Here is a 12,305-nt window from a genome sequence, read left to right as displayed (position 1 = left end):
AGAGAGAGAGAGAGAAAAAAAAAGAAATATATTGTGAAAGTTTATCCAACTTCTAAGAGATATAGATAAAAGTTTGGTTGTGTCCAAAAGCCTGAATTGCTGTCACAACTTGGGACACACACACAAAAAAAAAAAAAAAATCCGATCACAAAATACATCCGAAAGTATTAAAATGAAAGCTATTTGACCTCATTTTCAGGTTGTTATATCCGGAACTCCGCGGCCTTTAAATCCTCCGAACTCTACACCGTCGTCTCTCCATGGTTACCGTTGCTAAGGCGCTTGTAGAACCTCCGCCATGATTGAAGCGTCTTCCCGGACCAGACCCAGAAGCCGGACGTGATCCCGACTATCATGGTCATCAGGTATTTGATCATGAACACGGTGAAGTCCGGGGTCATGGGGGCGAAGTTGTGCACCGGGCAGGGCACGGCGAAGCGCTTGCAGGTTTGCATGTGCCAGGTCCGCTGCCAGTGCTCCCTGAAGGCCTGCTCGTAGAAGTAACAGGCGATCACGATGGTGGCCGGCACCGTGTAGAGCACGCTGAACACGCCGATCCGCACCATCAGCTTCTCCAGTTTCTCCGTCTTGGTGCCGTCGTGCTTCATGATGGTGCGGATCCGGAACAGGGACACGAAGCCGGCCAGGAGGAAGGACGTGCCGATAAACAGGTAGACGAAAAGCGGAGCCAGCACGAAGCCGCGCAGGGCGTCCACGTTGAAGATCCCGACGAAACACACCCCGGTGAGGACGTCCCCGTCCACCTGGCCCATGGCGAGGATGGTGATGGTTTTGATGGCCGGCACCGCCCACGCGGCCAGGTGGAAGTACTGGGAGTTGGCTTCGATGGCCTCGTGGCCCCATTTCATCCCGGCGGAGAGGAACCAAGTCAGGGACAGAATCACCCACCAGATGGAGCTGGCCATACCAAAGAAGTACAGCACCATGAAGAGGATGGTGCAGCCCTCCTTTTTAGTCCCCTGGGTCACGGTCCTGTAGCCGTCCACCTTGAATTTATCCACGCAGACAATTTTGTCCTCCAGGAAAAACCCAGCAGCGTAGGCCACCGCCACCATGAAGTAGCAGCCGGACAAGAAGATGATCGGCCGCTCTGGGTATCTGAACCGCCGCATGTCCACCAGGTAGGTGAGCACTGTGAACAAAGTGCTCACGCAGCACAGGATGGACCAGATGCCGACCCACAGCCGGCCGAATTTCACCTCGTCCTCCCGGAAGTACATGATCCCGGTCGGCTTCGTGGGCTCGCAGGGGGCCCCGCAGTCTTTGACCCCCATGAACCTGTAGCCCAGGTAGTTGGGCACCTCCAGCTGCAGCGGGCAGGAGAACTGGTGGTACTGGTTGTGCTGGGGCGGGCGCTGGTTCGGCCTGCCGATGTTGGGGGGAAGGGTCAGGGGTTCGGGCGCGTAGGGAGAGGACGACGAGGCCGGGCCGCCGGGTTCGGATGCGTTCTGGCCCACGCAGATCTCGCCGGCTCCGTGGACGGGGAAAGCCTCGCAACGGAGCCGCTCCGGCCACTGGAAGCCGAATTTGTTCATCAGGGCTTCACATCCCTGGCGTGCGCGCTCGCACAGGGACCGGCAGGGCGGGATGGCCTGCTCCAGCACGGTGCAGACCGGCGCGTACATGGAGCACAGGAAGAACTTCAGATCCGCGGAGCACTGGACCTTCACCAAGGGGTAGAACTGGTGCACCTCCAGCCCGGCGTCCTCCTGGTTCGTGTGGCCCAGGAGGTTCGGCATGATGGTCTGGTTGTAGGCAATGTCGGTGCAGAGCGGGATGGAGATGGGCTGGCAAAACCCGTGCTCCGGGACGGATATTCCGCTCTCGCTGTTGTAGTGCTGAGCAGAAGTGGTGGAGAAACACAGCCCGCACACCAGCCACATGATCCGCAGCAGCAGCAGCAGCACGGAGCCAGTGGTGAACCTGGCCGCCGCCATAGTTGAGGAGAGGGGGGGCGGGGGGGGAGAGAGAGACGGCGGAGGGGAGGAGGAGGAAGGAAAAACTTTGATACAAGTAGGGCGACTTCAAAAAAACGGCTGAAAACAGGAGAAAATCTTCAGTAAGTGTCCCAATACTCAGCTCGCAGTCCAAGTAATTTAATTCGCAGTGGCTGAAATCAACTTTTCTCCCGTTTTTCATGAAGATAAATCCAAGTGAAACGTTCGTCGTGTCATGACTTCTGAACAGTCTTTGTAAGTGACTCCGAGCGGTCCACTCTTCGCTCCCAGCCCGCTGAAAATACCACTTCAAAGTCCCGTTTTCTTGAAATAATACCAACGCAAAAAATATCCCAGCGTTTTCGACACTTAAGCGTGGTCACTTTGGCGCAAAACAACGACCACTAAGACGCTGTATTTCTATCGTTTTTTGGACTTTGCTTCACGCAGAGCGTCGGTTCACATGCTGGGCGGTTGGAAGTCCAGAGGATCGCTCTCCTCACTCCGTTCAGATTCCACCGGTTTCCAGGCGCCCATTCCATTCACAAGACCCCCTCCGACAGAGCACAGGGCGCCTTGAAACCGTTGCCGCGTCTCAGCCAATCCCAGCGTTTGTTTTCCTACAGGACTCCGTCTTGATTGGCCTTTACTCTCCCGCTGCAGGAAAATATGTTACAGTAATTACATTACACCAGAGATTTTAACCAAAATATTAATTTTTCTTATTTGTACGTTTTAAAAACATTTCGACTGTCGTTGCGTTTTTAACAAATTTATTGAAAGTATTAGCCAACTTTTTTTTTATGTTTGAAAAAGAAAATCCAAAATACGGAATCTAAAAAAAACATGACAAGTGGCGGAATAAGTATTCGAATCCTTTACTCAGGTAATAGTACCAACACAGCAATATACAAATACCCAGTTACATACAAGTTAAAATTGTAAATGAGAATCCTACTTAAGTAGTACAAGAGTATTGGCAGCAAAATGTACCAAAGTACAGGTCCCTCTGAATGATATTTATGACATAATTGAATTATTGATATTGAAGCATAGCATGTTGCTGTTGTAGCTTCTGCAGGTGGCGCTAGTTTGAATTACTTTACAGTTTTATATTCTGAGACAGCAGATAAATATAAGGGGTCTTCAGATGATTACTGGGAGAAGACAGATGAAAAAACAGACACACAAAATCTGTTTCCAGTTCTAGGATTTGTTTCTAACATTTTTGGTGAGATTTTGCATAATTTGAACATTTATTGAAATGAAACCAAAGTGAAAATCACTGTTTGGTGGAGCTGTTAACAATTCGTAGACATCTAAAATGTGACCTCGACTATATGCTGCTAAGAAGCCAAATATTTTGGAAACTGCTGGGATCATCTTTAACACTGTGTTGTATTTTTAGAGCTTGTTATTTTATCCACTGTGTTAAGTATTCATCTTAAAAGTAATACAAATTTTAAAAAATACTTCCTTGAGAAATGTAGTGGAAGTATGAAGTAGAATGGAAATACTCAAGTGAAGTACAAGTACCTAAAACTTGTATAGTACAAAAATACATGTACTTAAAGTGACTTTCCCCCACCACATTTTTTTTACAATGGTTTAGAGGCATGCATTTATTGAAAATATGGAAATATTACCGCATCTGAAACAGTTAATTAGAAATTAAATGTGCCTGAGGAGATGAGGCTTGCAGAATCATGAACTTCTTTTAAATCACTTCTTAAAGGTAGGTAGGTAGGTAGGTATATACTTTATTAATCCCCGAGGGGAATTTTTTTAAACATATTTTTATAGAATTGCTTTTAAGTGATGTCGTCTTTTTATGTCCTTTTATGCAGTTCTTTTGTTCCCCTGTTTTTGTTTGTTTATTTTATTCATTTATTTGTTTGTTTTCTATTCCATTTGCTCATTTTGGTTATTTGTTTGGTTTTCTTGTATTCATTACCTTTATGGTATGGTCTTTTTTTGCCTCCTGTTTTCTTAAATGTTTACCGGTATTGACGTTATGTATGACTATGCTTTGCTTCTCTGTAGAGCACTTTGTAAACTCTGTTTTTAAAGGTGCTATATAAATTATAAATTAAGTTATTATAATTATTTTTCTCTGTTCATGACGGAAAGTCGTGTCCATGCTATCAGAGTGTGCAGCTGTGAAGCTGAGTTCTCTTCATCTCCTCATAGAGTCTTAAGACACAGTCACTCACTGTGTAGGGCATGTAAACACTCTGCAGCACGCTGAGTAAACCATGAAAAAAAAAATCATGGAACCCAAATGCATTTCAGCCTCTTAACCACTCGACCACAGAAAGTACCTGTTGCTGTTCACTGTTTAAATGTTTCTCTGCAAACAATCTGTTCCTGATCTGATATTTATCTCTGCGGGGATAAAGAGCAGAAACAGTTGAAGCAGCAGTAATCTGGATTGGCAGCATGATCGATCTGCTGTGGGAGGTGTGGGCGGTTCCCGGTGGCCCCGCTGCATTTGGCGTGTTTCTACCCTTAGTGGGATAAAAGAGGGTGGGGGTGGGTTGCGGTGGGGGAAGGGACAGGAAAAAGAGAGAAGGTCGAAGAGGGCAGGGGGGAGAAGGAAAAGGAGACAGAGCAGGAAGAGAAGTTGAATCAAAAGGAAAAGTCAGTCAAGATCGCTGCTGCAATAAAAGTAGCCAAGTATAAAACTTAGCCGGTGTAGATTTCTAAGCGGTCCATAAAGATATTCATCTAAAAACTGCTGGAAAAATCATAATTCTCAAAGCTCTTTGTTCTGCCTGTGACACAGTTGACCATGATACTACTAAAAAGACTGGAAAAGTGGGTTGGACTTTGTTCTCCAAGACAGGGACTACTTTGTCTCACTCAACAGTTTAGCAAGTCAAAATGATGTAATATCCAAAAGACTCAGTTCTTGCTAGACAGTTATAATCTCTCCATAAAACTAAACCTCAGCTCCTTCACAGTGCTGCCGCTGTGGATGTTAACAAAGAAGAAAACTGAACACACTACGATTCTCAGGTCTTTGTCCATGCATATTAGAGTTTTAAGTATCTCTGCTTATACACTTACCCCGTGAATTTGTTTTTGGAGTCAGCATAAATCTCTGACCATTTGAACCTGCCTTGGTCAATTTTTAATTGTCTACTTCCCATGACCAAAGTCCAAGCATTACTGTGCTCTGCATATCTGGAAGAAAGTTTCAGGAGATGTACTCATTACTCCAATGTTAAAACCAGGTTCAAAAGTTATTAAACTGACATGCCAAAGCAATTAATTTGGTTTATGTGTGAACAGTTCTCTTCATAAAAGTTGTTAGACCTGCATGCGATCAGGGTGTAGTCCACCTCTCCAGGAAAAGGCGCAGACTCTTTAACAGCCTTGTAAAGAATATAAATGGCTGAGTTGACAGTTGCTCAGAGGAAGTCAGAGAGCGATATACAGGTGACTTGAGTGCCTGCATTTGTATTTGCACACCACTTAACTTATTGCAGTTTGAATCAGGCTGGGGATGTGCGTTTCTAGTTTCCAGTCTGTTTATGCAGTCAAATTAAAAAACAAAGGAATGCGCAAACAAAAACACGAAATCTAAAAAACAAAGATGTTTAAAGCTACTTGAAAAAAACTGACATAACTTTTGGTGGCCAGTTTAAAAATGTAAACACACCAGGTAATTTTGAATCAAGTATTTTTTTGTGGTTTTGTAGATTTAATCGGTCTAAAACCGTGTTGCTATGATTCTGTGAGTAACATGGTTTTCTATTATGATCAGTGCACATTGATCTCAACCTCATCACGCCCAGCAACATCCTGATCACTCAAAAAGCAGATTGTATTGATGAGTAAAAGAGGACGTGGTCCATCCACCAGAAACAGATTCAACGTGGTTTCCAAGCTTTAAATGACCAGACCCAATCATGGTCGGGGGAAACGTGAACGCTGTCAGTGTCACCCAATGCTAACATAAGCTAAGAAAAGGCAAATGTAAAAAGGTAACATATAAATGTCAGAACTTGTTTGTCACTACTTCTAATTGGAAGGTTAGTTTCAGTGGTTGGGTTGAGCTTCAGTTTACAGAGCTGATGGACAGCTGTGTAATAATTAAGGACTCGAGCTATAAAAGCTATTGATTTTGAATGATGCTAGTAAACTGTGATTTCTCAGGAGAGTACTTGTCAAACACCATCTGATCAGTGTCACGGCTCACAGGCACTGCGATGTTTACACTAGAATGAATGAATGATGGAAGCATGAGTTATTATAGACGATAGGGATTGTTTGGGTTGAGCATGGGCAGAAGGATTCAAATGAATAAAGTGCTCAGTGAAACAATCAACAATGACTGACGTGGTGCCATTTTAATACCATTGCAACTGTACTGATATAATTAAAGACGGTTGCAGTAGAGGCACATGCATTGTTTTAGTGTTCCTGGAAGTGAAGCTACAATATAAATAACAATGGTCTTGATAGATCTCACAATCAGGAAGCTGATTCAGAAGAGTTGCCTGGTGTTTCATTATTGCAAAGTTGTAAAAGCAATGGAAACTCAAACATTTAAAACAGAAACATGTTACTTATGTGTATGGCTCAGTAACGAGGTTGATATAACTCACAATATTATGATAATTTACAAAATCCATTTACATTGTACATCAAGATATGGTCAATAAAGACAATTTTTAAAACATACACAAATATACAGTATAAAATAATTCTTAGAGGAACTAACTTTGTATTGTTGTTATGCATTTGATGAACCACGATTTCTATCACTAATTTTGTTGTATTTTAAAATTCCACCCTGCTTAAAATCCTTAATTTGGAAAATAAAAACCTGACACACAATTTGGTTATGAGAAAAATAAATTACAAAACAAATTAATCCCTTACCAAAGGCAACATGTAGCCTAAAAGACTCATCACATTGACATATTTAACCTGTTGAAATGGTTCAGCTGTTGGTGAACAGATTTTGAATGTGAGATTGGTGGAAAATAAATTTCATGTAAACTTTGATTTGTATAATTTTCAGATTTGAGAAAAACTTAAAAGATCAGCTGCAGAAGAAGTGATAGTAGCCAAATTATTTTGTTGAAGGATCCAGGCTACTAATAAATGACCACTAACTTATTCGAGTCTGTCATGCAGATCATTTGTTGGAGTTCGATGGTAAAAGCTCTTAAATCAGGCTGCCCATAGCTGCCCACGCTGTAAGAGCCACTCCACCAGTCGACACACACAGACATAAACATGTACAAATATTGACTTTGTGCAAATTTGCAAGTAGCTGCAGCTAGATTGTGGTATTTTGAATGGACTCTCTCCCTGCTTCTCTCTCTCTCTCTCTCTCTTTGCTGTCTGTGGCGTAAAACGCAGCAGTTAGTAGCCACACCAGGTCAAATGGGACGCACTTCATCATGTCTGACTGTGGCTGTTTGTTTGTGTGTGTGCGTATGTTTGTAGATCGTGTCTGCTGTGGTCAAGCAGATGTGGGCAGTCCAGCAGGTTTCCAGACAGTCAGTCACTGTTTGGACTGCGGTCAGCTGCAGCTGGACATGAGCTGTCGAGAAGAAAAGGGGTTAGACAAATAACAAGGGCATGTACAGTGGAGTAAGGTGTGATATACACAACAAAAAAAGACTTCATGGTTTGGACTGGGCTTGTTCAGTTCAAGTGTGGCCGCGATGCAAAGTATTTGAGCTACCACGTGAAACCCAATACTGAACAACTATTTAGATGTTCAGCTGAGGGGGAAAAACACAGTTTAGTTTTGGTTTGAGGAGGTTTTTGAATTTGAGGACAGCTCACAGGACATGTTGGCTGACCAAGTTGGTCTAACCAGCATGTTAAGTGTTCCTGGGGAATCCACATATTGATCTATATTCATGTGATTATGTACAGCATAAATATGTAAACATTTGTATATGAATTTTTATTTTATTTTTTTCTAAATGTTGTTCCTCATTTAGTGACATTTGAAGATTTAAACTACATTTTATATCTGATTTATTGCTATTTGTGGTTTGTTGTAAATTTATTTGCCAACTTGTCATAAAAATCATCTCATATCTGGTTTTATCGAGAGTAAAGTTTTTTCCTGAAGTATAATGACAAGTATAGATTTATATCAAATATAAATACATCATGTGTGCTGCAGATACTCACTCTGGCAACTGTGGGTTAGATTAGAGTGACTAATGAATATTTTGACTTCTTCAACGTGAAGTGTGAAATCACTCCGTGACAAACCCATAGAAAATGTTCATTTGACTTAGCAGCTCAGCTCTACACTGCCTTATAGTGAGTTTTAGCTACTTGTTTTAATTTTATGCTTCCAACTTTACCATTTTGGTTCAATCACATTGTGTCTTGTTGCAACTGGTTTCAGTGAAAAACCAGAAAAATACAGTGTGTACTTTACATGCTCAGCACCAAACAACAGACAGACATTGTTAGCACCTAGCTGGTAAAATAGTGGAACATTTAGCAGCTAAAGAACCAGTTATTTCCCTCGGGGAACTAATAGAGAGCTAAACAGTGCTAAAAGTAGAGTGAATATTAGATTTGCAGTAATCTGCTGGACAGAAACGCAACTCCACATGAATGTTGCATAACTGCTGGATGAGTAAATAGGCAACGATCTGATAACAAGTCTGGTCTATCAACTTAAAAGGCGACAATATATCTCTGTGTTTACAGCTTGTGTAATTTCTGCTAGTCGCAAGAGGCAATAAATCAGTTACTGCAGTTTTAATGCCAAAATAAATGTACACACTGTCCAGCCAAAAACTCTAGAGTAATAAACAAACTCTTGCTATCAAGTCGAGACTGGTGTCAGTAGAAGAAGTAGTCATGGAAACAATGGTGGAAAGCATAACTACAACAGACAAATTAAGATAATGTGCTAAAACGTAGTGGAAATAGGCGTCTCATTGGCTGGTTGGGATTTTGAGATGCCAGTTGCCTCAGACACAGGATCAGGGTGAGTTTCAAGTGGAGCTTTAAAGGAGCAGTGTGTGTAGGATTTAGCATGTAATGGTGAGGTTGCAGATTTCTACCAAATGAACACCCCTCCCTTCAATGTCCATTTCCAAGTGTGTAAGAGAATCCACAGCGGGCGTGAAACTCATGAAAAACCAAAGACTATCCTATATATAAAAGTGGATGTAGCTTCTGGGTCTGAAAAGTGAGGCCAATGTGGAAGTGTTTTAAACTGCAAAACCACTGAGGGTCACCGACAACTGTTGGTTCCAAAAAGCCTTCAGCTGCGTAGACTCCCCTTCAACTTCTCTCATGCAATACAAAGTCAATGAATTTTCCATCTGTTTATGGTGTCATTCACTAAAGTCACCCCTTATTAGTTTTTAGCCCTCAAATAGCGGTGTTTTTTTGTTGGGGCGGGGGCGCTTCTGTTTGATTGACAGGCCTATGGGGCAGTCAGGTTCCCGCTATTGGTGGGCGGGGCTTAGTGTCCTTTGGTTCCCAATCAGATCGAGTCAGATCCACCGCTCGCTCCTCCACTGCTCATCCAAATATGGTCACTTCTGGCATCAAATAGCAAGATGGCGACGGCCAAAATAATGAACTCCAGGCTTCAGAATGGCAGTTCACAAACCAACGGGTGACGTCACGGTTGATGCCGCTTATGAAAAACACAAAACTCCCTTTCTAGGGCCAGAGTTTGGTTTGTTCCTCCTGGGCTACTGTAGAAACATTGCAATGCAATATGGCCGGCTCCATGTGAGAGGACCCTCTACCAATATGGAAGGACTCACTCTGAGGAAACACAAAATTCTTAGTTTCAGGTGATTATGCATTTTAACATAATTACAAATATTATACCTGTCAATAGATCCCCCTTCATTTTACTTTTATTGTTTGAGCTGTGTCTTGCCTAGTTTCATTGTGTGTGTATGTGTGTGTGAAGGATGGCTATACATATATATAGCATGACAGAAGTATGTGTGGGACACTCGAGTAGGGGGAGGGGAGCTCGACCGTAAGAAGTCAGCAGAGAGAGGGGGGGGGGAGAGAGGAATGTAGGCAGCTGGTTTGTGTCTGTCACTGCAACACAGAGAGCCTACAGTACTGGACTACACACACACACACACACACACACACACACACACACACACACACACACACACACACACACACACACACAGACAGGGATGAAAGACCGATTTATTTGGACCAACAGGGTGTGTGTTCGGTCCGGTGGAAGGCAGCAGGAAGCTTACTGGCCAACATCTCAACTCCTTGGACAAAAACTCCAGAGTGTGTGGCCAGAAAAATCCATATATTACATTAAACACAACATGTGGGATGGAATAGAAATAATCAAATCACATCAAATCAGTCCAAGTAGGGATGGTGTGGGTATAAGCCTTGTTTATATAACGTCACTCATGCCATTATACAGAGTGGCTGGGAACATAAACAGTCAAAAAGTACGAGGACAGGTTTTTTTGGTCATTGTTTGGGCCCTGTATTCTGATTTGACATAAAACAATGACTGCTGGGTCACAGCACTGATTTTCAGCTTGAAAAGTGTTATTATTAAACATTTATTGGAGTTGATGTAGCATATTCTTTCATGTCATCACAATGGCAATGCTAACAAGCTGATGTTAAGGTACAATGTTTATGCCATATAACATCTAACTTAATCATGTTAACATTGAAAAGAACCAAGCAGGTCTGCCTTAAAGCGTAATCCAAATCTTAATCAAAAATGGCTGTTTTCACGATTCCCAGACTGTAATCAAAGACTGAAGCTGTGAGCAATATTCAAAAAGAGTCAGACTGGGAGATCCCCAAACTCAACAGGTTTTATCATTCATAAACAAAATGAATGTTTGTATAATAGTCAAGAGGTAATTAATTAACTGGACCAAAGTAGTGGACTGACAGACCAACAGTCACTGAAATACAGTTGTACTCGGAGCCATGTGGCTTGTGGTGCTAAAAATGAAAAAGGAAAATGATTAAATATGCAGTGTAAGTATGGAAGAGCACAGTGTATATCACCGTTACGGCATGATTTGCTGACTTATGGTGTTTGGTGAATGAGTAGCAGCAGCAGCACAAAATGTCAGATGAGCACAAGTGAGTTAGCGCGGGACTTAATGGTTCGTAGGCCTTAAGGTCTGAGATATAGGAAACTGTCAGTGAGCCTGCAGGTCTGAGCTCTGATACTGATACTCTCTGCCAGATGGCAGCGGGGTAAACAGTTTGTGTGTTGGGTGGCATAGATCATCATATGGGCCTTCCATGCTGACAACATGTGTGGTAAGTGTCCAAAATGACAGGGAGCCCTCTGCCAACGGCCTGCTCCACTGTTCTGACTGATCTCTGGAGAGGCTTGTGGTTGTGAACAGAGCGCTGCCAAACCGTAAATGCAACAACTCAGACCTTCTCACTTGTGCATTTGTTCAAGTTTTTTGGAGGATAGCAGGATCCGTGCCACACGGTTTCAGTCTCCTGAAAAGAAGTACTGAACAGTTTGACCTTTATCTGTGTGATCAGTTCAGTAGAGGTTATCAGTAATATTCACACCAAAGACCTTGAAGACTGCTGACCCTCTCAGCAGGGATGTGGTGCCTCCTGCAGCTTCCTGTAATCCACTCTCATCTCTGTGGTCTTGTTGGTGTTGAGGTGGACAACAACCCCTCCTCACACTCACTCACTGGGTCTTCCACAACAGTCCCAGTCCACGTCAATCACCATCAGTGATGAGGAGGCGGGGTTGCCAGTTCTCACCACTGGAGGCCTTTTTGTCAGGAAGCCAAGGGCCCAGGTGCAGAAGGAGGTGTCAAGTCCCAAATCTTTGACTCCAGGGCTTTAATCAGTGCTGTTCACCATTAATCAATTCACTGGATCTGGCCGGGACGTGACTCATGTGATGTCGTTTTTGTCCAGCAGTCCTGGAGGATGACATCTCCGTGGTCAGTCCACCACGGGACACTTATGTTGAACTGGTTTGTCTAGTTGGAGCCGCAGAAAGGAGATATGAGCTGTCTTCCCACTGGCAAGGTGGGAGAAACTTGTATAAGAGCGTTCCAGCGTGGATTTACTATGTTAAACCACCGGCCCTGTTGAAACGGAATCTGCTCCAGCATGTGCATTCTCCCCACCGCTGATACCATCACAGTGTTCATTCAAGGCGTTAACTCTTTGTGCTCACGGTGAAATGTAAACTACAGTTAGAGCAGAGCTGAACTCTCGAGGGAGTTAGAGGCGTCTTACATTTCTAGCGATGACCTGTCAAAGTAAGACCTCTCTAACCCCACGGAGAGCTTGTGTGATGCTAACATTGCAACACAAGATCCCTGATGTTGAGCTGAA

General features: G+C 43.3%; 1 protein-coding gene across 1 annotated transcript; it reads right to left on the bottom strand.

The window, feature by feature from the left end:
• fzd7a (frizzled class receptor 7a) lies at nt 1-2,543 on the bottom strand. Its single transcript, XM_069698631.1, has one exon. It carries the CDS (start codon nt 1,956-1,958, stop codon nt 243-245), a length of 1,716 nt encoding a protein of 571 aa, XP_069554732.1. The 5' UTR covers nt 1,959-2,543; the 3' UTR covers nt 1-242.
• Nucleotides 2,544-12,305: the final 9,762 nt, after the last annotated feature.

This window comes from Brachyistius frenatus, unplaced genomic scaffold, assembly GCF_029030835.1.
Source record: "Brachyistius frenatus isolate BFR_SWC_R1_liver_20210118 unplaced genomic scaffold, ASM2903083v1 Contig_27, whole genome shotgun sequence".
Lineage (NCBI taxonomy): Eukaryota > Metazoa > Chordata > Actinopteri > Embiotocidae > Brachyistius > Brachyistius frenatus.
The sequence above is the reverse complement of the archived record's forward strand: the minus strand, read 5'-3'. Positions and strand labels throughout refer to the sequence as shown.

Coding starts and splice junctions, on each gene's coding strand:
- fzd7a (XM_069698631.1), bottom strand. CDS start 1,958: ATGGCGGCGGCCAGGTTCACCACTGGCTCCGTGCTGCTGCTGCTGCTG.